Here is a 23,439-nt window from a genome sequence, read left to right on the forward strand (position 1 = left end):
GCACAGTACACGTGGCTGTGCGTATTGTGCATAGCTAAAGGGGTAGTTTCCTCTGGACACCGGTCTACTGTCTGGTAATACTGGTGTCCAGTGATCAGGGGTTCTTACACAGTCGCAATATCTGTTACAACAGTGCCGCGTGGATTGTTTTGCGGCGTTCTGTCAAGTGCCGAGACAGGAGTTTAACACTTTGCAATGCGAAGTGTGTACGATACTGTTACAATATGGGCTTCTTGGAGGATACATTCGTGATTCTTATCACACAGGTGGAAATTTATTTCCACTAATATACGAAGTTATGCCGGTTCTGATAGACGTTAGACAATTAGGTTATATACGGTTAATTTTCTTTGAGGGAGAAAGTAATTGTAGTGTTTGTCACTCGGCACATTTTTCTTTTGTATAAATAAAGGCGCGAAGCGTGATAATTTTCAATGGTTTTAATATAAAATAGCGATTCGTAAATTCTAATAACGAGATTACGTTGTTTATGTATTAAGTAGAGTAAATTGTATCATGCAGATGTAATTTATATTGATTGTATCAATGCCAATGCTGCTACAATAAATCTGGTGATTTACAATTGTGTGATTCATTTCACATACTGACAAATTTCTTTATTTACTCTTGTGTAGCTAGATTGCGTATTGTTAGACTCAATTACATTATGTATAGATTCTTGTACAACTTTATTTATGATCACATATTCCAGGTCATCTTCTTCTTAGGAGGATGGGTGTTTTTTGTAAAAAAATTATTTCGAGACTACGAAGTCCATCACAGATTAGTACAATTAATTTTTTCCACAACATTTTCACTATCCTGTACCATGTTTGAGCTAATTATTTTTGAAATAATAGGAGTTCTTGATTCTAGGTAAGCAAGCAACCCTCATTATTTCAATATTAATTATTAACACCTTACATGGTTTAGTTCTAGATATTTTCATTGGAACACTGGCCTCTATATGCTTTTGTTTATGGTAATAGTTGTGATTCCATTTTACATAGCATACTTTATTATCAGTAATATTAGATTTGGTATGTATGGATTTAAAACAATTACTGTTACTGATCCTTTGTACTATTCATTATTGAATTTGATACTTTTTCTTCCACAGTAAGACTGAAATTAATAAGGCCATTAACAGTGATTGTGTATCTTTTTTATCTATATTTGTTTTGGAAAGTGGGAGATCCATTTCCTATTTTAAGCCCCAAAAAAGGCCTACTCTCTATTGAACAGGGTGTTAGTAGAATAGGAGTTATTGGAGTCACTGTTATGGCACTTTTATCGGGATTTGGTGCTGTAAATTATCCATATACCTCAATGGCTTATTTTATGAGGCCTGTAACATATGCTGATGTACAGGTCATAGAGAAACGATTGCTACAAACAATGGACATGATTGTTGCCAAAAAGAAGAGAATAGCATTAGCCAAAAAGGGGGAAGTTGTGGGTCAAACTGAATCGCGATATAGACTTTGGGGTATGCTAGGACCTCTAAGTGGCACTAAAAGTAATCAAGAAAGTATGTATTGTACTTTCCAATACTCTAATCGTTTAAATAACGAGTACAGTCGCAATACTATAAGTTTACAGGTATTAAACAGTTACAAACGGAAGTGATGGCATTAGAAGAATTGTCCAGACAATTATTTCTGGAGGCACACGACATCCAAAACGCGAGAGAACGTTTAGAATGGGCTGCTACCTGGCAAGGGAAATATTTTAATTTTTTAGGATATTTCTTCTCCGTGTATTGTACTTGGAAGATATTTATTGTAAGTCTTATTGTCGCGAGTAATTGAAAACTTGTAGTTTATTTTTATAAACTTTACATTACTTTCCTTTCAGTCGACGATTAATATAGTGTTTGATCGAGTTGGCAAAAAGGATCCTGTAACCAGAGCAATCGAAATTGCTGTACACTGGATGGGATTTAACATCGATGTTACGTTTTGGTCGCAACACATTTCATTTTATCTTATTGGCTGTATTGTCTTAACATCGATTCGCGGTTTGTTACTAACTCTGACAAAGGTATGTTTAAAAAAAATTTATTCATCTTTGTAGAATGGTGTTTGATATTTATTACGAGTAATTTGTACAAGTTACATGAATATTGGAAAGCACGATTGACACGTCGTTGAATCATCAGTCGTAAAAAATTCTTATTACACGTTTAATGTTACTCTTTTAAATTTCAGTTTTTTTATGCCATATCGAGTAGCAAATCATCAAATATTATTGTACTTATACTTGCTCAAATAATGGTAAGGGCCTTCTTTGTAATGATATTGTAGGTGTACAAATGTTTCAGGGATACAGTTTCATATATATATATATATTTTCTAGGGTATGTATTTCGTGTCCTCTGTGCTTTTAATGCGAATGAATATGCCTGCAGAATATCGTATTATAATAACACAAGTTTTAGGGGAATTGCAATTTAATTTTTATCATAGGTGGTTCGACGTGATCTTTTTGGTATCTGCATTGTCATCGATAGTGTTTTTGTATTTAGCTCATAAACAAGCACCAGCGGAACGTGTTTAACTTAATAAAACTTTTTTTTAACTAAATCGGGATAAGTTTTTCTATTTTAATGTTTACCGTTTCCTCGGTCACGAACAATTTATACGATTAATTTTTTTAGTTTAGGAACACATTTACAGTAGGTGAAATAAAACAATAATTACGAAATATATAGAGAATGGATTCGATATATTACGTATCAATTTAAATATTTTTAGAAACATATTTTCGATTCTTCTACCTCTAATACATGTAAGGTTTTATCAAAGTTGACATGCACAATTAATAAGCTTTAAAAGTTGCATAAAGGCTTGTCAGTACCTACTACATGATCAAACAAAAGTAATTTTTTACTCGCCAAAGTAATAAATATACCATTTACATCATATCTCTACATTGTATTTGTTTTGTTATAGTATACAATCTCCTTTTGATCACAGATAGCTGAAAAAATTATGCGAATAATAGAAAACTGGCATTACTGTATGGTTACTGAGATTATGATGAATAAAACTGTGATTCTAGTGGATCAATTCGATAGTCCATTCTTCTCCCATATTTACACCCGGCTTGCGCACGGTTAATACATTATTATTTGGATTGTACTTAGCCTCCAAAGTAACTTTTCCCAAATCTGAAAAGAAAATTTGTTAGTTTTACTTGTAGAATTCGGTAGCATAGTATTCATTCGAATTTTAGTTACTCACTACGTGAAGTTAATACGGCGGACGTAACTCCCTGAGGCGGATTTGCTATATCTACCCTTTCTAACCAGCTTTCCGTCTGATAGGAAGCTAACTTATCTATAAATGTCGAGGTTAGTTTATTGCCTTCAAAATTAAGTCTCAAATATAGATATTTCCCATGACGATATTCGAAGCTGGTTTCGTCGTCGATGTACAACGTGCCGTTAGCTTTGCCGTTAGAATCTGTGATAACTACTAGAGTGTACGGATCATTTTTCATCGCAACCGTACTACGACGTATTCTCATTTTACGTGGAACGATGGAACCACCTCTTTGAAATACCGGGATTTTATGAAGGGTTACAGGGACATTAACTATGCCTGGTTGATGATAGGGTTGCATCGTGTCAACATCGTACCATGTTACCTTGCCCTCTCCAGGGAAATATACGTTAACATCCGTGACGGATGGTTGAAACACTGGATGGACAAGTATTGAATCTCCAATCAGTATTTCATCATCGATCGTATATGTATCTACTTCGCTTGGGTAGTGAGCCCACAGAGGACGTAGGACTGGTGTTCCGTTTACTTCGTGATCCCGGAAGATCGTGTACCATAGCGGTAGATACGAATATCTCATTCTGAAAGCCTCTCTGACAATTTGCAATATTTCCTCGTTAAATGTCCAAGCCTCCCGTCGTTTAGCCTCGATATGGGAATGTTGCCGGAAGAAAGGAAGCCAAGCTCCAGCTTGGTTCCATCTAACAAAGAGTTCAGAGTCTGGATTTTTGAAGAAACCTCCAACGTCTGCGCCACAGAACGACATTCCAGAAACGGCTAGACTAAGACACATCGGGTAACTTATTCGTAGATGATCCCAATCTGCCATATTATCGCCGGTCCACATGGCCGTGTAACGTTGCGATCCGGCGAACAAGGATCTTGTTAGTATAAACGGTCGTAGAGTACCTCCAGATCTTCTAAACAAAGCCTCGTACGTATTCTTAGTCATAACAAATCCATAGATATTGTGGACGCTTCTGTGCTCCCAACCACCGTAATGAACTAGGTCTTTAGGCATAGAAACTTCAGGGCCGTTAAATACGCTTGGCTCGTTCATATCATTCCAGATGTATACATCGTTTGTAGTTCCATGGAATCTATCTAAGCTATACTGATTAATGTAATATTCCTGTACTTTCGGATCAAAGAAGTCCAAATATGATGTTGGTCCCGGCCAACACCAACCTTCGTAGTCCTTTCCGTCTCTCGTTTTTACGTAGAAACCGAGCTTGGTAGCGTCATTGTGGAGGAAATAATTCGTATCACGCTTGATATGTGGATCGATGATGACGACTAATTTTCTACCCTTTGCAGTTAGATTGTGTATCATTTCTATAGGATTCGAAAATTTTCGTGAATCCCAAGTGAAGTACTTTTTCTGATCAGTGTATTCGATGTCCAGCCACATGGCATCCAGAGGTAGATCATGTATGTCAAAATTCTCTGCTATTTGCATGACATCATCTTGGTCATTGTAATTCCAACGACTTTGATGGTAGCCTAAAGTAAACATTTGTGGTAAAGGTGCTGTGCCTGTTAAGGCCGTGTACTGTTTGAATACATCCAAAGGCTTAGGGCCTAACATAAAGAATATATCGATTACACCGGCTTCTGACATAAAATGGGCATCGACTTGTGACTTTTTCGCGTAACCGGATACTAAGTTTACAAGACTTTCGACAACGTTATTGTCCGCGCTCGATAAAATATTGATCCACGTTTCTGCAGCATTGTGCCAGAAAATGCCTGTTGTTCTCTCTTTCCCATGAGCGTACAGGACTGGTATAGCTCCGTACACGGACATTTTTTCGTTAACTTCGTATTCAAATACATCTAAATTGTACAATCTGTACGGGTGGCCTTGTTTCGTTGATTTTAAAGCAAAGGAATCTGCATGCTCGGGTATACCGTACGCATGTTCTGCTCCAGGAAAGCTAAAATCCATAGCAATCGCTTCCGGGCCGTAAGGCTTAGAATCGTGATGAGTTTTAAAATTTTCTTCCCACGCTCCTGGATCACTATCGGCTCCATCGCCCGGGAATTGATTATCGTGCGTTGCTTCAACATTTTCTGCATTCTCCTCTTGTTCCGGTTTCCTATGTTATATTCATAAAAAATTGTTAGTTATATAGAATAGAACGAACGAGTTCTTTTGTTATACATACACAGGCTTTGTACGATGATGTTCGAATCTCATGAGGCCTCTTGCATTTGCAGACACAACTAACACATCTTGAGAATATACATCTACTCTAAATGGAATAGCATACAGAATTACTTTGTTCCCTTCGTTAGACACAGTTATATGATCTGCAGTTCTTTCGACCAAAGTTAATTTAGATATTTGAGGTTGATCCTGAAGGGCATTCTCTGGTTGATATCTCGGATGTAAAGGATTCTTTTCATTGATGTGGAGCCTGAACGTATTGTCTTTTAAAGCAGTCAATTGCAATATGTAAAGAACTCCTGTATCTTTATTGAATAAATCTATATTTATAGTAGATTCGTTATGAGTGAATGTGTCCACCAAGAGTTGATAAGGTGTCTTTCCAGGCTCAACTTTTCGACAACGCCTAACGATACGATATAAAAAAAACTTGGTTAAATTCCAAACAATTCGAATAAGCTGTAGAAATAAAATAGTAAGTTTACCTGCAAAAACTACTTTGATCACATGTTTTAAACGTGTCTCTATTAACTGCATTCACAAGGAAGGGAGAACAGGCTAATAATAATAATAATCCGAACCTGTAATACGAATAATCGATCATTTAAAGCGTTCGATCGTAGGTTGAATATCGGTTGATCGATATTAATTACATTTTATTCTTGATTGATCGTGAAAAAGGATTAAAAAGTACTGTTGTGTCAGTCTAATACAATTTGTTTTACGCTGTTTCTAAGTGACAAAGCCGATCTTCAAACGAGCCTAGGCGGATAATATCGGTTTTATAAACAAATCGATAAGAGCGAAGCATTGCTGCGTGTCGTACTGTTCGAAAAAATCATGTATATCAAAAACGATGTTATCATGGACACGTCAGCGTGACCATTATTGCAATACAAAAGTAAACACTAGAAGAGAGCTGTAGCACTTATGACTCGGTATGCGTGGAAATTATTCAAGATAGAAGCTGTTGTAGCCTTAGTGCGCCCGGTCGATGAAAATTTATCTTGATATTTTGAAGGTTAAAAGGCCGAAAATAATTAACTTACCGCACGTACGAAGCCATGTTGAGAAGTAACATTTGCTATACCGCGTTCTTACTAATTCGAACGAGACAGAATCGAATTTCACAGATGGAGCTCTGCTCGTTCGAATCGTCATCGGCAAGTTGCTGTTTCCGAACGCTACCAAGTATTTCACGTACGTTATCGCAAAGTCTGTCTAATTATTTTATTGCTTAAAGTTCATTCGTTTGCTTGCAATGTTCTCTGAAGCCACGAGATTCCTGGGAAAAGTCTGAGAGGGATTTCAGAAGTTACGGCGAGCTGAACCTTTCGCGCTCCTGTTTCCTCCATTTTCGAACGAACGTTATCGGACGAACAAAACCGATCAACTCATGAATAAATCAGTAATGGATAGGTTCGTTAACGTCATGATGACACGCCTCTTTTAGATAACATCGCACATTCAGTTTATTTGAATTACAAGAGTAATGCGTTCAGTCGGCAGGGAAAATACAGTCCTATATGTATAACTATATATTACACAATATAAGAAGTTTGGCACTCGGATCGGTTCACTTTTAGGGATGGTAAAAAAGCCTAACTGTTCGTTTCTAGCATATTCATTAATCAACAAACGGATCTCTGATAAAAATGTTCTCTCCTTCATCTTCATGCGATCAGAACTATTATATTAATGCATATGCTATGAATTCGTAAAACAGTATTTTCTATGTAGGAGTGTACATATTTCATACATGCATACATACATATATTCGTTCATACATACGTACATGCATACATATATTCATCCATACATACATCGTACATGCATACACTCATCATACGTACGTACGTACATACATACATGCATGCATATATAAATCTGTACATATGTATGTATGTACGTATAAAATGATTATTATCATTACCACTATATTAACATCGACGTTAGAGCGTTTCCTTAATTATACGTTTTCAGGGTTTAAAGAAGTCATCGTTAATTAAGGTCACTGTGAGTTTGCGCAGGCTCAGAAGACGTGACGTTAATGTCCACCGGTAGATCGACGAGCGCGGGAATCGACGTTTGTTGACATCGAACCGTTGCTGTCCATCGATCGAGAGATTCGTTAATTTATCATAATACTGAAGAAAAATTGAGCAGAATCCACTGCTGTGCGTTTCGTTACGCCGCTTGACGACTCGCGGGCGAGCCAAGAGGAATAAAATTCGTCATTGCTGAAAGAAGATCGATTCGCGGCAAATCTTCCGAAAGGCATGAAAAAAAAAATTGACCTTCGAACCGTCGACGATAATGCGACCAGATTTACGAAACTTCGATGTGGTAGAGCAAGAATTGAAACGTATCGCCTCCCTTGCCCCGCCAGCCGTGTCGTCTAATCATAAGGAATTCCCAATAAGAACAAACACACGGATAACTACGCGTAATAGATTGTATATACAGGTTAGTTGTACACGCGTGACAGCGAAATATATTTAAAGTTTGGGACGTTTCCCGAGCAAATCGGCATCATCGAATTCGATGGTTTTAGTTGCATCGGTCGACGAGATCGTTTATTTAAAAGCGAAACACGACGTTGCGCGTCGCAAGCTAGTTACAAATGCAAACGCAGGTAAACAATGCTGGCAGCGTCATCTTTTGTTTTCACGATCGAAGCGCGTCAACGGAAATCACGGAACGATTATGTACATCTTCGCCGCGGCGTGGATCATTTTTCTGCTCGACAGATAAGAATTGCGCAACGGAAACGAACGAAGGCTAGGCATCGTCTAAACGTAAATAGAATTCGATAGGTTGATCTAGGGTACGACGTTAGTCAGTAGAAATACGCGGGAAAAGTGTAAAAAGATATGTGCGAAACTCGTAGTGTTCCATGTTGTACCGCATACATCGAACACGCGCGTTTACGCCATTATAAAAGTCGCTGATAATTTCTATACATTTCTCGTGTGCGTATCCTGTGTATGCGCGCGCGCGCGCGTGTGTGTGTCTGAAATACGCAGTCCCCTTTGTAGTCACTTTTTACAAATGTTTAGGTAACTATATATAGTATTTTGCGCCTGATACTGTTTACAAACACTCCCAACTTTCTTCTTGAGTTTCAGCGAGTAACGGAAATGTTCGGACAGTGGGGTACGCTCGAATTTCTCGTTTTAAAATTCAGTTATTCGTACGCGAAATACGTAATATAACGTAGAATTTATTCGATCGGTTTGTAAACATTACATTCTGGTGAACATTGAAGGAGACGATACTCGACGAACGCCTTTTATTTGGAATATGTTTAAAAAACGATGATTTATACACTATGTACAGGATGTAAAAAAATATTTGTCACGCTTCTTGGTCGATGAAAATGAAGGATAAAAAGATTGCTGCAGAACTCATCTTAACTTTAACGTTCGATCCTCTGTCCAAATACTTCCGTTACTCACTGTGTGATCTCTGTGTAACATTGGCCCTCGTTTTTAGTGATTCGTCGTTCAACCGCAATGTACCCATTTATGGAGCATCGAAGAAGTAGAAAACATTCTGATTGACGTGGTCCCGGCCGAGATGGGCTTCGGAAACGACCGTGACCGGATAGAAGATCGTTTCAAGTCGACGTCTAACCGAGAGGAAAGATAGCAGCAAAAATCGACGTCGTGCAGGCCTCGTGGCGAATACTCTTACGAGACTCGGTAATCTCTTAGGCACATTCGATCCGTAATAGCGACGATAGTCTTTTGGCTTTGTATCCCTTTATATGTATTTAACGAGCCTATAGTCGAAACGAAATCTACCAGCTGGCCAAAGTCTCGCCGTTGCATCGTTTATTTAGCTAGCTGTGCCATCTTTTGCCTCTCCGTGCAAACCTGCAGGCTCGCGCCTTTGTCTCTCGAACAAAGATGCAATTGATTTCGTTCCGACTATATCTTTCCCGGTTCCACAGGGAGACTATAGTAAATACTCTGCGAGACACTGCGCAATATTTCGTTACGGATCACGTAAAATGTACAATGAAGAGCATAACTGAACCAACAGCCACGCGTCTCTCAAAAAGTATTATCTATCTTTGCGAAGAATAGGCGATCGGACACATTTTTGTGGCACCTTACATGATTGTTCACAGTAGGAGCTTTATTACCTGTTATTTAGGTTATCGCCCACTGCGTACGGCGATACATAACAATTTTAATGAAACGCGCTGTTATCTGTTCGATTATGCTCCTCCACTGTGTGTATATTGTTATTTAGTTGTAGTAGTTAGCGTTCCTGGCGGAGTATCCGACGTACAAAAACAACAAAAGTAAAAAGGTTGATGGAAACTCCGATCCTCGACTCGACAGCGTTCAATCTCCAAGTACACGGGAAGTAATTCTTTCCGACACTCGGGCGGTTTCTTGTGAAGCGGTATAAAATGTCGTTTGGCACGTTTCGCCGAGGGTTTCGAACAAGAGTTTCCGTCAAGGTTTCGGTATAAAACTGGGGGCTTCCGATATACCCCCGTATCGGCAGAGTCATTTCTCTTTAGGCACATTTAGACCATAGCGATCGACGACCAATCTCGAGTAGTTCGTAAGAAAAGAACAGTCTTTCAGAATGTGAGTAGGTGTTACGGCTTGATTCGCGTGAACCGCGAACAGCCTTCCTTTTGCTAGACCCAGTATTGGTTTCTTCTCAACATAGGGTTATTGGCCCTTTGTGCAGTGGCCGACTGGCAGGGCAGGTCCGACGTGTCGAAGCTGCTCCACTCGTCGCCGTCCGCGACGCCGTAGGGATACCTGGCCGAGACGTCTACCTCTGACCCAGCGCTGCTCTCCAAAGGACTCAGAGGTATCACTTTGCATTGTGGCAACGTGGACGTCATCGTAGGCGGCACGGGTAGCGGCGTGCTGGCGGCCACGCTGTTATGGTCGTTGGCGAAGCGTTTCAAATGCGGCGTCGCGGGCATCAGGTGATCCGGTGGTCTGGGAAGAGGCATCACGCCAACCGCCGGTGACGTTTCCGACTTTTCTTCCTCCGCGTGCTTGTATCGGTTGTGCCTGCACCTGATAGTGATGATCACGAGCACGCCCAGCAGGAACACGCCAAGAAGCATCCCTAGGACCGGTAAGTAATCGTTGCTCATGTTTGGCGCGATAGCCATCTCTCCCTCGTGCCCCACGGGGTCCATCGGCCCGCCCAAAGTGATATTGTTTTCGTCCATATCCAGCTTCACGCGGAACTCGAACTCGCCCACGGCCGGTTGGAAGATGGAGGCCGTCAGGACGAACGTGAAACTGTCGAGGACACCCTCGTACTCCATCGTCGGGATCTTTCTGCAGACCATGTAGATCACGCCGGACACCACTTCCTGATGGGAGAACCGAACCACTTCTTTTTCCCGGGTTCCACGTTTCTCGCCGGACGACGACGAACTTCTGATGATCCTCTTCACCTTACCGAATTTTGGTTTCTTCACGACGGCGTAGACGGGATTGCTGCTGGTCAGTTTCGCCAACGGGGTGGCGTCCATGTATTTCAGAGATATCCGCGTTTTCTCCCCTGCCAATGCGATCATAGGGTTCATGATCATCAGCGGCACCACTTTGATCTCTAGTCTTATGTGTTGCTGTTCGAATCCGCTCACCTTGGCGGTCAGCTCGAGGCTATCGTTCGACACGGTCATGTTCTTTTGCATGTACATCACGCTCTTCGACACTAGGTCCGTTTGCTTGAAACTGGCTGCTGCCCCGTCTCTAACGTACAACACCCCGTGCTTTGGATTGCTCGTTATCTCGTAAACAACCAAGTCCCGTCTCGCGTTCGTGTCCAGCTTCAGGTTGCTTTCCGTTATCAGAGCTACGCTTGATCCTTGTTGCAGGTACACGGGCCCAAGTACAGTCACGTTCAGCTTGATGGGCAAGACAAGGATGTTGAAGACCTTGTACTGCGAGGGGAAACGACCGTCGTCTACGCGGAAATAGAACAAAGCAGCCTGGTGAGGTCCATCGTGCTCGTACACCAGCCTGTTCGAGTCGACGTCTTGCTGCGTGAACTTGTTCACTTGTTGTACCACCGAAACATTCTCGTTCGAGGGCAGAAGCAACAGACGACCGTAAGTTGGTCCTGATATTAAGTCGTACACGATTTCCTCCGGCGGTGTGTCCGGGTCCTCCGTCAACAGGTTCTTACTGGTTATCGTTTGATTCTGATTCTGCACCACTCTGATGCTAGGATTGTTTGTGATCAGCTTGAAAGGCTTGTCGTTCACCGGCTCAATGATTACTGGCACGCTGGCGTTGCAGAGGAGGATGTGACCGGGCGTCAGATACAGTGAGAAGTTGATTCGATCCTCCAAAGTGTCCGAGTGATCGTGGCAATAGACGATCTCCCCACCCTCGATCTGAGACTGAGAGAACGTGGTTATGTTCACGTCCGGGAGGATCTTCACGTGGCCGTGACTGGGTTGACCGACCAGTCTTGAGAGGACGACCGGATTCTCGATGCCAGCGTGGGTCTGGAGGAACGACACGATGCCACTGATGTTCATGATCACTTGAGCGGATCCTCCTTCCTCGACTCTGACGTTCTTCACGAAAATGTATCTGTTCAATCCGCCGCTGGATACCGAAATGTCTATCTGCAACACCTGTAAACAGAACGTTCGTTAAAGTCGTGTTTTTTTTTAGGTATTGGACGACGTCCAAAGGAAGAATACTTGCCTGGTTGGTTAAGGATTCTGCGAAGCGCGCCTCCACGTCGAACGTGAACGAATCATTGGCGGCAAGGTCCATGAACTGTTTGGTGTGCTCGTAGTATACTTTACTACTGTTAATGTCTTGCTGGGAGAATTGATCGACGTTCAGCCACGCGCCCTCGCTCGTCTCCATGATGATTTTGCCTAGATGCGGTCCGTTCCGCACCATGTACTTTATCTCTCGTGTCTCGTCCATGCATTTCGTCAATAACAACTTATCCGATATCACTTTTCTAGTTAACGGGAAGACGTTCAACGCAGCGTTGTGCTCGATGGATAATCGTATCGGTTTGGTGGCTACCAGTACCGTGTAAGTCTCGGACGTGTGCGCCCCATCGTTCAGAACGAAATTGAACTCAGCATCGGATCCATCTGAAACAAGGCGAGCGCATAAGGTGAGTGGATTTAATTTCGACAATGACCGCGGAACATACTTGTGTGTGTGAAAATGATCCTCGACTGGTCAATCTGTTCCTGCGTGAAATTGTACACGTCCAATTCCGGGGCGGATCTCAGCGATATGAACCCGTTTCTGGCACCGGTAACGTTGAACGTCAAGTCGCGGGCTGACGTGTCGTTGTCAACAGCTGCCAGGTTGTCAGGCGTCAGGACGATCGAACCACCCTGCCAAACCGTCAACTTGGTCCTGTTGATCAGCACGGGCAGTTCGTCGTTAACGGGTTGCACGGTCACCCACACGTTGAAGGGCTCGCTGACTTTGTCCTCCGCGACGAGGACCATCTTGAAGCAATCTTTGGGGTGCTCGTCGCCATTGTGTTTGTACGATATTACGTCCGCGGTCAGGTGTTTTTGCGAGAACTCTCTAACTGGAGAATTTTTTGACAGATCGAGAACGACGCCGTGCCTCGGTTTCTCCGTGATCCGATAGTCCGTCACTTTGCCAGAGTAATAGGGTGTGAGGATGGAAAAGTCCGTCTCGTCGAGGGTCGTGCTCTTCCCTTCGACCACAGCGACTCCCTTCGCCTCGACGTACAGCTTCTCCGGGACGATGACGAAGTTCACGCTCAGGTCGCGTAGCCACGTTATCCCGTTAGTCGCGTCGATGACGAATCTGTCGTTGGTCTGATTAATTACCGACTGGACGTAGTAGACGCGGCCCTCGTTTATCATCTTCTGATCGAACGTCTTCACCGCGTTGCCTATGTAGTCCTCTCGAATTTCCTCGCTGTGCTCGTCGTGGACCTGCAGCTCCAGGTACCCGTTCTGCGGCCACTCTTTCAAGAAATAAACTATCTCTGACTCCGGTATCTTGGGATGCATCACCTCGAGGCTCTTTCTGTTCAGCAGGACGCTCGTTGCCTCCTCCACGAACACCGTTTTATTGTTCTGGACGATCAACGGCTGCCAATAGCTCTCCGGATAGATCTTGATAGAAAAGACGCCTTCCGTTTCAGCGCCTTCGATCGTCACCTTGAACCTGAAGTCGTCCCTGGTCAACGACCCTCCCAGGTGTTTGTACGCCACTATACCGTTTCTCAGATTCTCCTCGGTGAAGCTGTTCGTCTCTCTGCCGTGCTTCAGCAGCACCCCGTGTTTCGGTTTCTCCAACACCGAGTACTTTATATCCTTGTCGGTCGTGTACACGTTGGTCTCTACGTCCAGCTCGTCCGATCCTAGGCCCACCAATCGATTAAACTGCACCACTGACCCGTTGTTCTCTTTCAGTCTCACGTAAGGCGGACTGGCTTGAACCTCCAACACGCCTGCAGTGTAAAATCGTCTGTCGGTGACACCGAACTCGAACTTCCCGTGATCGTCGCCTTGATGCTTGAAGAGTATCTGCTTGTCGTCGATGTCCTGTTGACTGAACATGAGAATCTGCACCGTGGGATTGGACACTCGGTAGACACCGTACCTCTGATTGTTCAGCCACGTGTAAATCAGATCGCTGGGCTTCGTGTCGACGTCCCTGTCCGTGTACGCCAGGTCCTTGTTGGTGAGCAACCGTTTGCTCCTCGAGACAACGTGGAACACCCGATCGACCACGCGTTCCGGAGCGTTGTCGTTCTTCATCGTCACCTCGACGCGAAAGAGACCGACGTACATAAAGTCCACCGCGTCCGTGGCGATCGCCACGAACTGGAACGAGTCCTCGCGCGTCTCCGAATCGTCGTGAACGTAGTAGACCCGCTGGGAGTTGAGCTCCTCGGACACGAAGTAGTGAGTGTTGTTTCTCGTGTGGGACCTCGAGCTATTCGTGACGATCAGCCATCCGTGGCGCGGTGCTATCGTCAGATTGTACATCAACGACGTGATAATCTTGTCCTCGTAGTTTTTCGGGTTCGTCCGCAGGATCCTCACCGGCACCCTGGAACCCTCGTCGACCCTGAGCGTCTCCACGCTGTCCAGCGGTTTCACGTTTTTGCTGAGGTAGTGTTTTAGTATCAGGTTCGCGTGCATGTCGACGCACTGGGGCGCGCTGACTTTGAAGCCAAACTCGTCCAGGATCGTCGAGTAGGCCCTTTTGAACAGTCGGTACTTGAGTCGCTCGGAGTCGACGTCGTCCTGGCTGAACGCGTCCCCGACGTTCAGCCTCCGGCTCGAGAGGAACAGATTACCGTATCTTGGTCCCGTCTTCACGGTGAACACGATCTTGTTGAACGCGGTCAGCAGAGGGTTCGTCTGGTACCTGAGGTTCAGACCGCTCACTGTCACCTCGGCCACGTTCGTGAAGTTAATCGGTATCCTCTTCATCTCTTTCAGCTCGAGATCGATGAAGGTGATCCGGAAATCGTACGTGTGTTGGGTTCTGACTTCCCGGACGCTCGCTTGGAACTTGAACTCGTCCTGGTTCGGGCTACCCTCGTTGTGGAGGTACCGGATCGTGTGCTGCTCGACGTCCCTGCTCGTGAAATGGTCCACGTTCGTCCAGCTGCTCGAGGCTTCCCTCAGCTTTTGGATCGCGCCGTATTGAGGCGGCGAGACGATGTCGCAACGTATGTCGATCGTATTGTCGTCGGAGTTGGTGGTGAAGGAGAGGTTCGCCGGCGTCAGATAGGAGAACGATCGGTGCACCACGACCAAACCCGTGTTGTGCATCAGATTTATCTCCAACGGATGAGCCGCTACCCTCAAGCTCGCCGGCTTACTGCTGTCTATCCCGTCGCTGACCTGCAGTTCCAGTTTCGCGTTCGGTTTCGCTGTAAATGGTAATTAAAACGACCGTTGAATTATCGAGAAACGGACCTTCTGAGTATATGTGGCGATTAAACGATAACGTTTGTTCTGCGTCTCGAATATCGATGAAAATGTTACCGTTTCCACGGTGCACGTAGGCAATTAATCCTTGCATTAATTCTGCCTGGGTAAACGTGTCGATGGGCCGCGACGGGTAAGTCACCCTCTCGACGTAGCCAGCGTCTGCGTCGGTACGTAAGACCGTGTAAACCAACATGTCTGACGGCGTGTCGGCGTCGATCGCCCAAATCAACACTTTCGTCAAAATTTTCCTCGTGCCCTGGGAACGGTCGAATTATTAAAACAAATGTAATTTAAAATTAACATTTCATACGTATGCATATTTTTTAATTCGTAGAAATTTGGCTTTCCAGGAGGATGTTCACCGCTGTAATATTTAAACGGCGCGGATCCGGAGGCAACTCGAGCTTCTCCGCGATCTTGAACACCGAAGGGGTCGACGAGCGAATTTTTACGGCAAGAGGAATTATTTCATTCAAGAAGATTGAAGCACCGAGCGGTTAATTAAGAGCAACGACTGGAGCGACTTAAATCGATTTCGTTACGACTCGACTGGCGCCTCCGTCGAAGACGGGCCACAATTTCTTCAATTCTCGATTAATTGATTTACCCGGGGAGGGTCGCGCGGAGTAAGTGTTGGGTATTTTGCGCCAATTACGCTAACGCGGACCGAGTTCCCGCCAGACAAAGCTTCCAGGGAGAAAATTTCACGGCGTATATAAGAATTGATGGTCTTTGTGTCTTACTTGAGCCAGACGCAGCACAGTGGTCGATATCTCGAGCAACGGTGGATCATTAACGGGCGTCACGTTGACGTGAAGCGGAAACATTAGTCGTCCTTGGAGGTAGCCCGGCAACGTGTAACCAGTTCCTGCCACGAGTGTCACTTCCAGGATCATACTGTCCTCCGTGGTTTCGCTCCCGTCGTGCATGTATTGTATCTAGCAGAAATTTGATCGTAATAATGAGACGATGTGCCATACGGTAAACAATGTTTCTAGGGACCTATGAATATGCATGCCTTAAAGGTGCACGCGTTAGAACGCGACGCCTGTGGAACGCCTCCCCAAACGCGACATTTAAACTTGGTTATTAATTGCAAAATTTTTAATCCACGTGGACGACTTTGATATTTATTTTTATCTGTATTGTAGATTGATCGTAAAAGTTTAACAACGATAGTACAGCCCAGAAATTTCCTAGTTTTCAAAGGACACCTAAAGCAGTTAATGCTCCGACCAGACCAGTAAGTTAGGTTTCTCCATAAAAAAACATAGTGCGAAAGTCCTGTAAAATTTCCTCAACGAACTTTACAGGGATTGTTTTTATTGCAGGTTTCGCAGAGAGATTCGTTTCTTCTTGTTTTACCTTTTATTCCAAAGGCTGAGAGCGTTCGGAACCGAAAATCTCGAGTCTCCTCCATCCGCTGTTTTACCTATATGTATATTCTTTAATATCGCGGATCTCGTATCTTCTGTACGACTGGCCATTTTCAACGCTTTTAAAATATGCCTTTTATAGTCCTTGTGAATCATAGCCGGCATTAAATTCGCCATCCGTTCGTAATTAAAATTAATTAAAGCGACGGAGGCGGGCTTATAAATCGGCGATTAGCATACCGGATCGACGTGACTTCGCGGCGCGCGTTGCCCCTCAGGATTTCCCGGGTTCGAGGGTGGTTTCGTACGAACGTCGGGGGAAAGAAATAACCCGCGGTAAGACGGTGGACAACGTTTAACGAATACGCGGTCTCTGGACGACGTAAACCCACGAAAAACCATTAATGAGCGGTGGTGGTGTTTATAAATAGTGCACCGTCGCTGGATAAATCGAGTGCAAGTGGAAGAGTAACAGACAACCGCTACAGTTCTGATGACACGGCGACGCTACCCGGACCCCCACGGTTCTAAACTTAGTACTCGTGTCGCAAACTATCTATAGCTTTTTCGGCCCTATGACGAACTGGAAGAACACGATCTCCATTCTCTCTTTTTTCATTCTCGGGTTATCAGACATCGCTGACGGTGTCTACTCGTCGTAATCTATTGTTAAGACGTTTCGAGGCCTCGTTAAGACTAATTTAACCAGCGACGGATGTAGATACGTAGTATATTTTATGAAAGGCAACTGTTATTATTGCTAAAATAATAAAGAGCCCACGATGGAGGTCTATTTACCTTATCGCGACTAATGTCTTGGAGAGTGAAGGCATTTTCGGTTCTGGTCGTTAGGAGGTCCAGCGCCAGGGTTCCATTCGTTGGTGGCGTTACCAAGGTGAAGATAACGCCGTCCTCTTCTACCCCATATTTAGCTATGTCTAACACCATGGCTATGTTATCGCTCGTCACCAGCACGTGCTCCCCTTCGGAAACCAGCAGCGGTCTCAGTGAGAGAATCTCCAGGTTCACGGGTAAATTTGCCTTCGAATAAACCTACGAAATTCGAGGCCGAAAGTATGGTTAAACGAAGGGCGCTGGAATGAAGTCAGGGATAAGTTTAGGCATGCCTAAAAAAAGACTTGAACCCTTCGAAGGAAGATTGAAAAGAATAAAAAAAAAACAATTTCAAATACTCTTTTTTTTCGTTGCGTTCGATGAGTCAATAAATCATGGATCCCGATACGATTCTGCTTGGATTTATGAAACGTTTTCGATGGTGAAATGTCGAGCTACATTCACGGCAAATATTCGATATCTGTTCTGCTCATTTGGACACGGACTTGTCACGCTTTTTCTACCTCCTGGCAACAATTTTCAATTCGCTGTTTCGTCATTTATACATAATACGCAATTGCCACACTTTATATCGTATACTGTAAATACTTAAATTTTGTTCACGACTTGACAGTCAATAAAGCTCATGTAGATTATTTTGTTATTGCCTCTTGCACGAAAATATTTCATAAATCCGAAGGAATACGTTTGGTTGATATTTTATTTTTTGCTTGATACGCGTCAATTTAAAATGTAATATTAGCTGTCTGTCGAGCATTATTTGTTCGTTCGCGATTATATTGATTTACGTGCCCAACGAATAAAAGCAAAATTTTCACGATGCAATAATTACTGTAATTTTTATTCTTACAGAATAAAATTCCCTGTTCGTCACGGATTATTCTGTATATTCGTCGTTTCACGGAAGAAATTCGCGACAGAGGGTGTCTCGTGCAAAGAAGAGTTGCGAACTTAAGCTTGATCAGAAGCTGTTAGCGGGGAGAGGGATTGTCTTGGAACAACGATTTGCCTTGTAATCCTCGGCGTGGTTCGGCTTGATGCACACGGGTTGGTCGCAGTTGCACTTGAACGAGCTGACGCCCAGCTGGGAGCAAACTGCCCCGGAAGCGCAGGGATCGTACTCGATGCACGGGAATCCCCAGACACAGCCGACCACGACGCCCTGGCTGATCTTGACGTCGGGCAGACCGAGTTCCTTGTTGTCCAGTAGCATGTCTCGCAAGCAACCCTTGTAGCTGACGTCACCGGACTTTAGACCTTTGCCCAGAGCTCTGGCGCGTTTGTTCAGCTCCGTGCCGCCCACGTAGAGGGTGTCCGCCAAGTCGAGGTAACGATTTCCGCCGGACGGCAGCGTGATCGTTTTTTCCTGTTGGTCGACGGCGATCCCGATTCCGCTCGGATTGAAATCAACGACCACCCGATGCCATTTGCCATCAGCCACCGGCGTGTCGTGTATCAACTCGGTCGGTCCGTTCCCTTTGTTCATCAGAAGCCGAATTTTACCCTCGAACAACTCGATCCCGAGGTAATCGGCGTACGACGATTGCCCGGTGTTGTAGAGAAGCAGACCAGTCTCCGCGCCGGTCTTCAGCTCGAACTCCCATCTGTAAAGCGGGTCAGAGAAAATTGGAAGGAAGTCGCGGGGGTTGGAGGGTTGGGATCGAACCCGGGACGATCGAGGCTTCCGGCTTACGCGACGAACTTGGATGCACCGGGAATGCGCTTCCTCCGTTGAAAAGCTGTTTATCTGATAGACGTCAAATTGTTCGGGGCAGAAATTTCTTATTCGACTCCAATTAAACTTTCTTCGGTGATTTTCTCGACTGTCGCGACCGGGACCCTTAGGCTAGGCGCGTATCGAGCGCAACCCGACGCAGCGTAGCCGTGTATTTTGTGAACCGTGTTAAACACGACGCGTCGAACACGTCGCCCGCTCTGTTTCGATTTTATGCCACGCTTGACCTCTTTATTCTTTCTTTCACGTTCTATTCCTTTGTTTCAAATTGCGTGATCTTGTTGCTCCGGCCATGCATACGCTGCTGATCTTTCGAATCATAAATATTTAGTACACTACTGCAACTGCATTATAATCACGAATTCCATATTCTAATTAATGGAATTTGGATGAAACGACGAACCCACTGATGTGCAATATGCATGTGCAACGCTGTGCGTCCCCTTGCGCTCGATATGCGCCCAGCCTAAACTCTTCGACGTTACTTTGCAACTATCTTAATTATTACTGACAATACATTTCCTCTGTTTGCAGATTCAAGTTACGCAGAATTACAAACACGATGGTACTTAGGCAATCGTCTGTTTCGAGCGTTTTGCCGCAGGAGCGTGAATTGGTAAATAGTAATTGATAGAAATAATTTATATCGGGTAGAGAGTAACGCTAAAATTCTGTAACAACGTCGTCGGGGGTATTCAGGAACGAGTTAGAATTTCGCAGTTGACTTCTTCGGCCTCTGACCCGAGTCTGAATGGACTCGCTAAACCGTTAAGGGAGCGTTAGTGGAATTCGGAGTTTCTTAACTGTTCGAGTAGAATTACCTGGCCGTTTGCATCTTTCTGAGAAAGTTCGGCTGTTTCGCGCGAAACGTGACTCCGCAATTGATTTACACACGTACACCTGGAGACATAGGGCTGTTTCTCGATTGCAAACGGCCACGTTTGTATAATTGAAGATAATGTAACGCTACTATGACGTAATTTATATTAATTAAGTTTTCTATTTAACGAATGAAGCAGTTCAAATACTCGGAGCTTTAAAAATAAAGAAACTGAGAGAATAAACATGACTTTTAATCTACATTACGCTTACACTCATTTTAGCGTATATGGGTAGTTAAACATATATTCTGAACAAGGCAGATTCGTTTGTAGCCGAAACGTTAAATACTTTCGTGGATATTTTCCTGAAAGTAAATATCATTGGTCCGGTTCAAAAGATCAATAAAGTATCGGTACTATATTCGACGATATTCCGCTATGTACAAAGTAAAGAATTTCATTTTCATAAATATTTGGAATATTCTGTGTACTTAAATTGATGTTTCGTTGTAGTTTGTTTCTGAAATCATTAACGACGAATATTTATGGAAGTTAAATTCTTAACTTTATGCACGATGGGTAGGAGTTGTTTGATAGTATTTTACTGATCGTTTAAATTAGGCTGATAGTGTTTATTCCCAGAAAATTATTCATGAATGTTTCTTATTAATTTGCTTGTATCATAAAAAAAATCTCTGCGATAAGTGTAGCATACGTGTACATCGGGTTGCCTGTAGGCAGGGGCATTTTAAAAGCAAGCACGAATAAGAAATTATAATTTGTTTTAATGTTAGAATTGTTTTGTAAAGAGAACGAAACGATAAGTAGTGTCCAGGATCGATCGAGTTTTGTTTACAAGGCGGTAAAAGGTTTATAATAATTATATTTTGGGCGGGAATGTTCATAGTATTGGAGATCGAGAGATCGGCTAGCCTCGGCTCTGGTCGGCCATGTTCGTCAGTTGGCAAAGCGTCGTTACAGGACGCAGATCGCATGCCGGGATCGAGCACGTTTATCTTGGAAATAAACATGTAAGTATTTTACAACATTAACCAAAGTCTACATTCACGAATGGTTGATCTCGTAAGCTACGTAAAGATCCAATAATTAGCATATGCCAATGTATTAACGAATGGAAAACGTGATGTCTACGCAATGACCGGATACGTATCGAGGCTATTCGTTGCCAGAACGTTGTTGATCAGGGATGTTTTCAGATCCTTCAGTAATATTAGTTAATTAGTGGGTTAGTTATTAGTGGTATTTATTTCCTTTCATATTTGTTAATCATTATATGTATACGATTTCTCGATAGAATAATGTTCGAATCGGAAACACGTGCAGGTAGCTACGCAACATTTGATTCGAATAATAAATACCCAATAAGATTAACGTAGAGCAATATATTTAATCCTGAAATATTTCATTACGTAATTGAAATTTCGATTTAACGAATAAAAGGTAAGCAATTCCTTGCCTTTTATTCGATAATTGAAATTTGTATCTTCGTAACAATTCGGTGGGCTGTTGCTATGCTGGCGGAGAAGAGACGAGGGCTCTGATTGGTCGATCGGGTTCATCCGGATTTGCGCGAAGTTGGCTGCAAAGAATCCGGTTTCATTTCGTGCGCGTGATTAAGCGGGAACGGATGGGGGTGGAAATGTAGCGTGAAAGTGACGAAAGTGCATTGCGAAATGAATGGCTACCGCGTCAAAGTTTGAACTAGACTCGCAAAGGGGATGAAAACTGCATTCAGCCGTTGGATGTGATCGCGATTAACGTCTTGTTTACACGTTCCTGGTTGGAGATTCGTCGGAGCGTTTAAGGACATCGCCGTGGCCGAACGACACGTCGACGGTTTAGTTTCTGGCGGAATGTTTACTGTGGACGACGTTCCGGCACCCTGGCCAGCTCATCAGTCGTTGGACGTTCAGTGATTTTCGAGGAAACTGGAATTGCTCGGCGATTGTTTCGACACCGAGACTTCGAACACGCAACAGGTACTGTACACATTTATTCTCCGGGCCGAGGGTCGAATTAAGAATCGCGTCGGGTCGCGCTTTTAATTCGAAGAGACAAAGACTAGCGTTGATTTTGTACGCGGTATGAATCACGGTCCTGGAGGACACGAGAAGCCTCTTCTCGAGCGAAAATGAAGTTTGCCGAGCTCGCGAGTGACGGACTCGACGGGATACCGACGCGTTTGTTACCGCCGCGAAGGTAAATAGAAGTAATTTCGTTAGTCGTGCTTCGATTCTTACACGAAGGATTCCTATGATATCGGGATTTACAAACGGCGTCGTTCGACGCTGATTTCTGGTACTGTAGTGCGTCGATTGGTGAAAATCGGTATCGTCGATGCCATTTTGTTTGGGAACTTGTTCGGGCACGCAGCATTCGCAAATGGCGCGCAGTTTGAATTCGACAGACGCTCGTGTTTCATTATGTCACGCACGGTATTAATTCGTATTTATAAATGCGATTTATCGAAAACATTTCAGCACGTCCATTGCCCTGTCGTCCATTTCCATCAGGAATGAATTTACTAAGTACTGTGCGGGGTTCGTAAATTGTCGATGAATCGAATTACCTCGAAACACACGTATTATCATCGTTGGCTAGCAAGCGAAGGCCCACAGCCCGGAAATTCAAAAAACGATGAAATTTTGGAGATATATGGAACGTAGGTATTTACTTTAAGCCATTAAAATTAATTATTTATTATGTATAATTATCAAAATATTTTATTTGCATAAAAAATGTACTTGTAAATTACATTTATTGTTAATAATTCTTTTTTAAGATATATGTATACTGCACGATGTTAATTTTATTTGATTACTTACAGAGTTGTACTTGATCGATGAATATGTACCGATATGTTTTGTAACTATTGTTAAAAATGATATCGACTGAAAATTCAGTCGCATGGATCCCGTAGGCAAATTACAGCGCAATCAAGATTTCCCAACGTTCTATTTGGCTATCTGGCAGTTTGTAGACTATGTATAAGTAGAATAAACATCGAGTCGCGTCGATGCATTGGCTCACTTGCGGGTGTGTTAAGCGCACGCTTTGAGAGAAAAGCTGAACCAGGGAACGAAGACAAACATTCTGCGTGTTTGTTGGTTTATACACTCGCACTTTCCCTATGAATCATCATATTTCGTCGTACAGAACCTACTTGTGTTATCAATTAACCCTTTAGACCCTCTATAAGATGTATAA

General features: G+C 43.5%; 3 protein-coding genes and 1 long non-coding RNA gene across 4 annotated transcripts in view; 2 read left to right on the forward strand and 2 right to left on the reverse strand.

Annotated features, from left to right (window-relative positions):
* The first annotated feature begins 133 nt into the window (after nucleotides 1–133).
* Gphr (golgi pH regulator) lies at nucleotides 134–2,559 on the forward strand. The gene is made up of 8 exons (XM_076780241.1): nucleotides 134–266; nucleotides 713–876; nucleotides 934–1,040; nucleotides 1,121–1,531; nucleotides 1,603–1,784; nucleotides 1,858–2,043; nucleotides 2,211–2,276; nucleotides 2,359–2,559. Exons 1-8 carry the CDS (start codon nucleotides 225–227, stop codon nucleotides 2,557–2,559), a joined length of 1,359 nt encoding a protein of 452 aa, XP_076636356.1. The 5' UTR covers nucleotides 134–224.
* A 139-nt stretch (nucleotides 2,560–2,698) lies between these two features.
* Nucleotides 2,699–6,644, reverse strand: Gcs2alpha (glucosidase 2 subunit alpha). The gene is made up of 5 exons (XM_076780234.1): nucleotides 6,507–6,644; nucleotides 5,943–6,038; nucleotides 5,456–5,863; nucleotides 3,246–5,386; nucleotides 2,699–3,172 (listed from the first exon to the last, which is right to left on the reverse strand). The coding sequence occupies exons 1-5, from the start codon at nucleotides 6,536–6,538 to the stop codon at nucleotides 3,060–3,062; spliced, it is 2,790 nt and encodes a 929-aa protein (XP_076636349.1). The 5' UTR covers nucleotides 6,539–6,644; the 3' UTR covers nucleotides 2,699–3,059.
* Nucleotides 6,588–22,970, forward strand: LOC143349193 (uncharacterized). Its single transcript, XR_013080874.1, has 24 exons — nucleotides 6,588–6,657; nucleotides 7,441–7,923; nucleotides 8,953–9,161; nucleotides 10,171–10,572; nucleotides 10,676–10,949; nucleotides 11,327–11,560; nucleotides 11,680–12,046; nucleotides 12,135–12,355; nucleotides 12,440–12,597; nucleotides 12,719–12,961; nucleotides 13,049–13,417; nucleotides 13,508–13,672; nucleotides 13,889–14,159; nucleotides 14,496–14,804; nucleotides 14,927–15,372; nucleotides 15,775–16,050; nucleotides 16,177–16,353; nucleotides 16,576–16,667; nucleotides 16,756–17,831; nucleotides 18,508–19,180; nucleotides 19,925–20,006; nucleotides 21,119–21,242; nucleotides 22,019–22,211; nucleotides 22,713–22,970. It is a non-coding gene; the product is annotated as an uncharacterized LOC143349193 (long non-coding RNA).
* Nucleotides 9,155–23,439, reverse strand: part of Kon (chondroitin sulfate proteoglycan 4-like protein) — a 49,655-nt gene continuing 35,370 nt past the window's right edge. The window contains exons 6-12 of the mRNA XM_076780253.1: nucleotides 18,665–19,259; nucleotides 17,599–17,853; nucleotides 16,168–16,362; nucleotides 15,479–15,680; nucleotides 12,637–15,363; nucleotides 12,168–12,574; nucleotides 9,155–12,094 (exon numbers count right to left, since the gene is read on the reverse strand). Of these exons, the coding sequence (XP_076636368.1) occupies nucleotides 10,118–12,094; nucleotides 12,168–12,574; nucleotides 12,637–15,363; nucleotides 15,479–15,680; nucleotides 16,168–16,362; nucleotides 17,599–17,853; nucleotides 18,665–19,259 (6,358 nt within the window). The 3' untranslated portion in view covers nucleotides 9,155–10,117. The remainder of the gene's footprint in view (nucleotides 12,095–12,167; nucleotides 12,575–12,636; nucleotides 15,364–15,478; nucleotides 15,681–16,167; nucleotides 16,363–17,598; nucleotides 17,854–18,664; nucleotides 19,260–23,439) is intronic.

This window comes from Colletes latitarsis, chromosome 12 (assembly GCF_051014445.1).
Source record: "Colletes latitarsis isolate SP2378_abdomen chromosome 12, iyColLati1, whole genome shotgun sequence".
In the NCBI taxonomy this organism is placed as follows: Eukaryota; Metazoa; Arthropoda; class Insecta; order Hymenoptera; family Colletidae; genus Colletes; species Colletes latitarsis.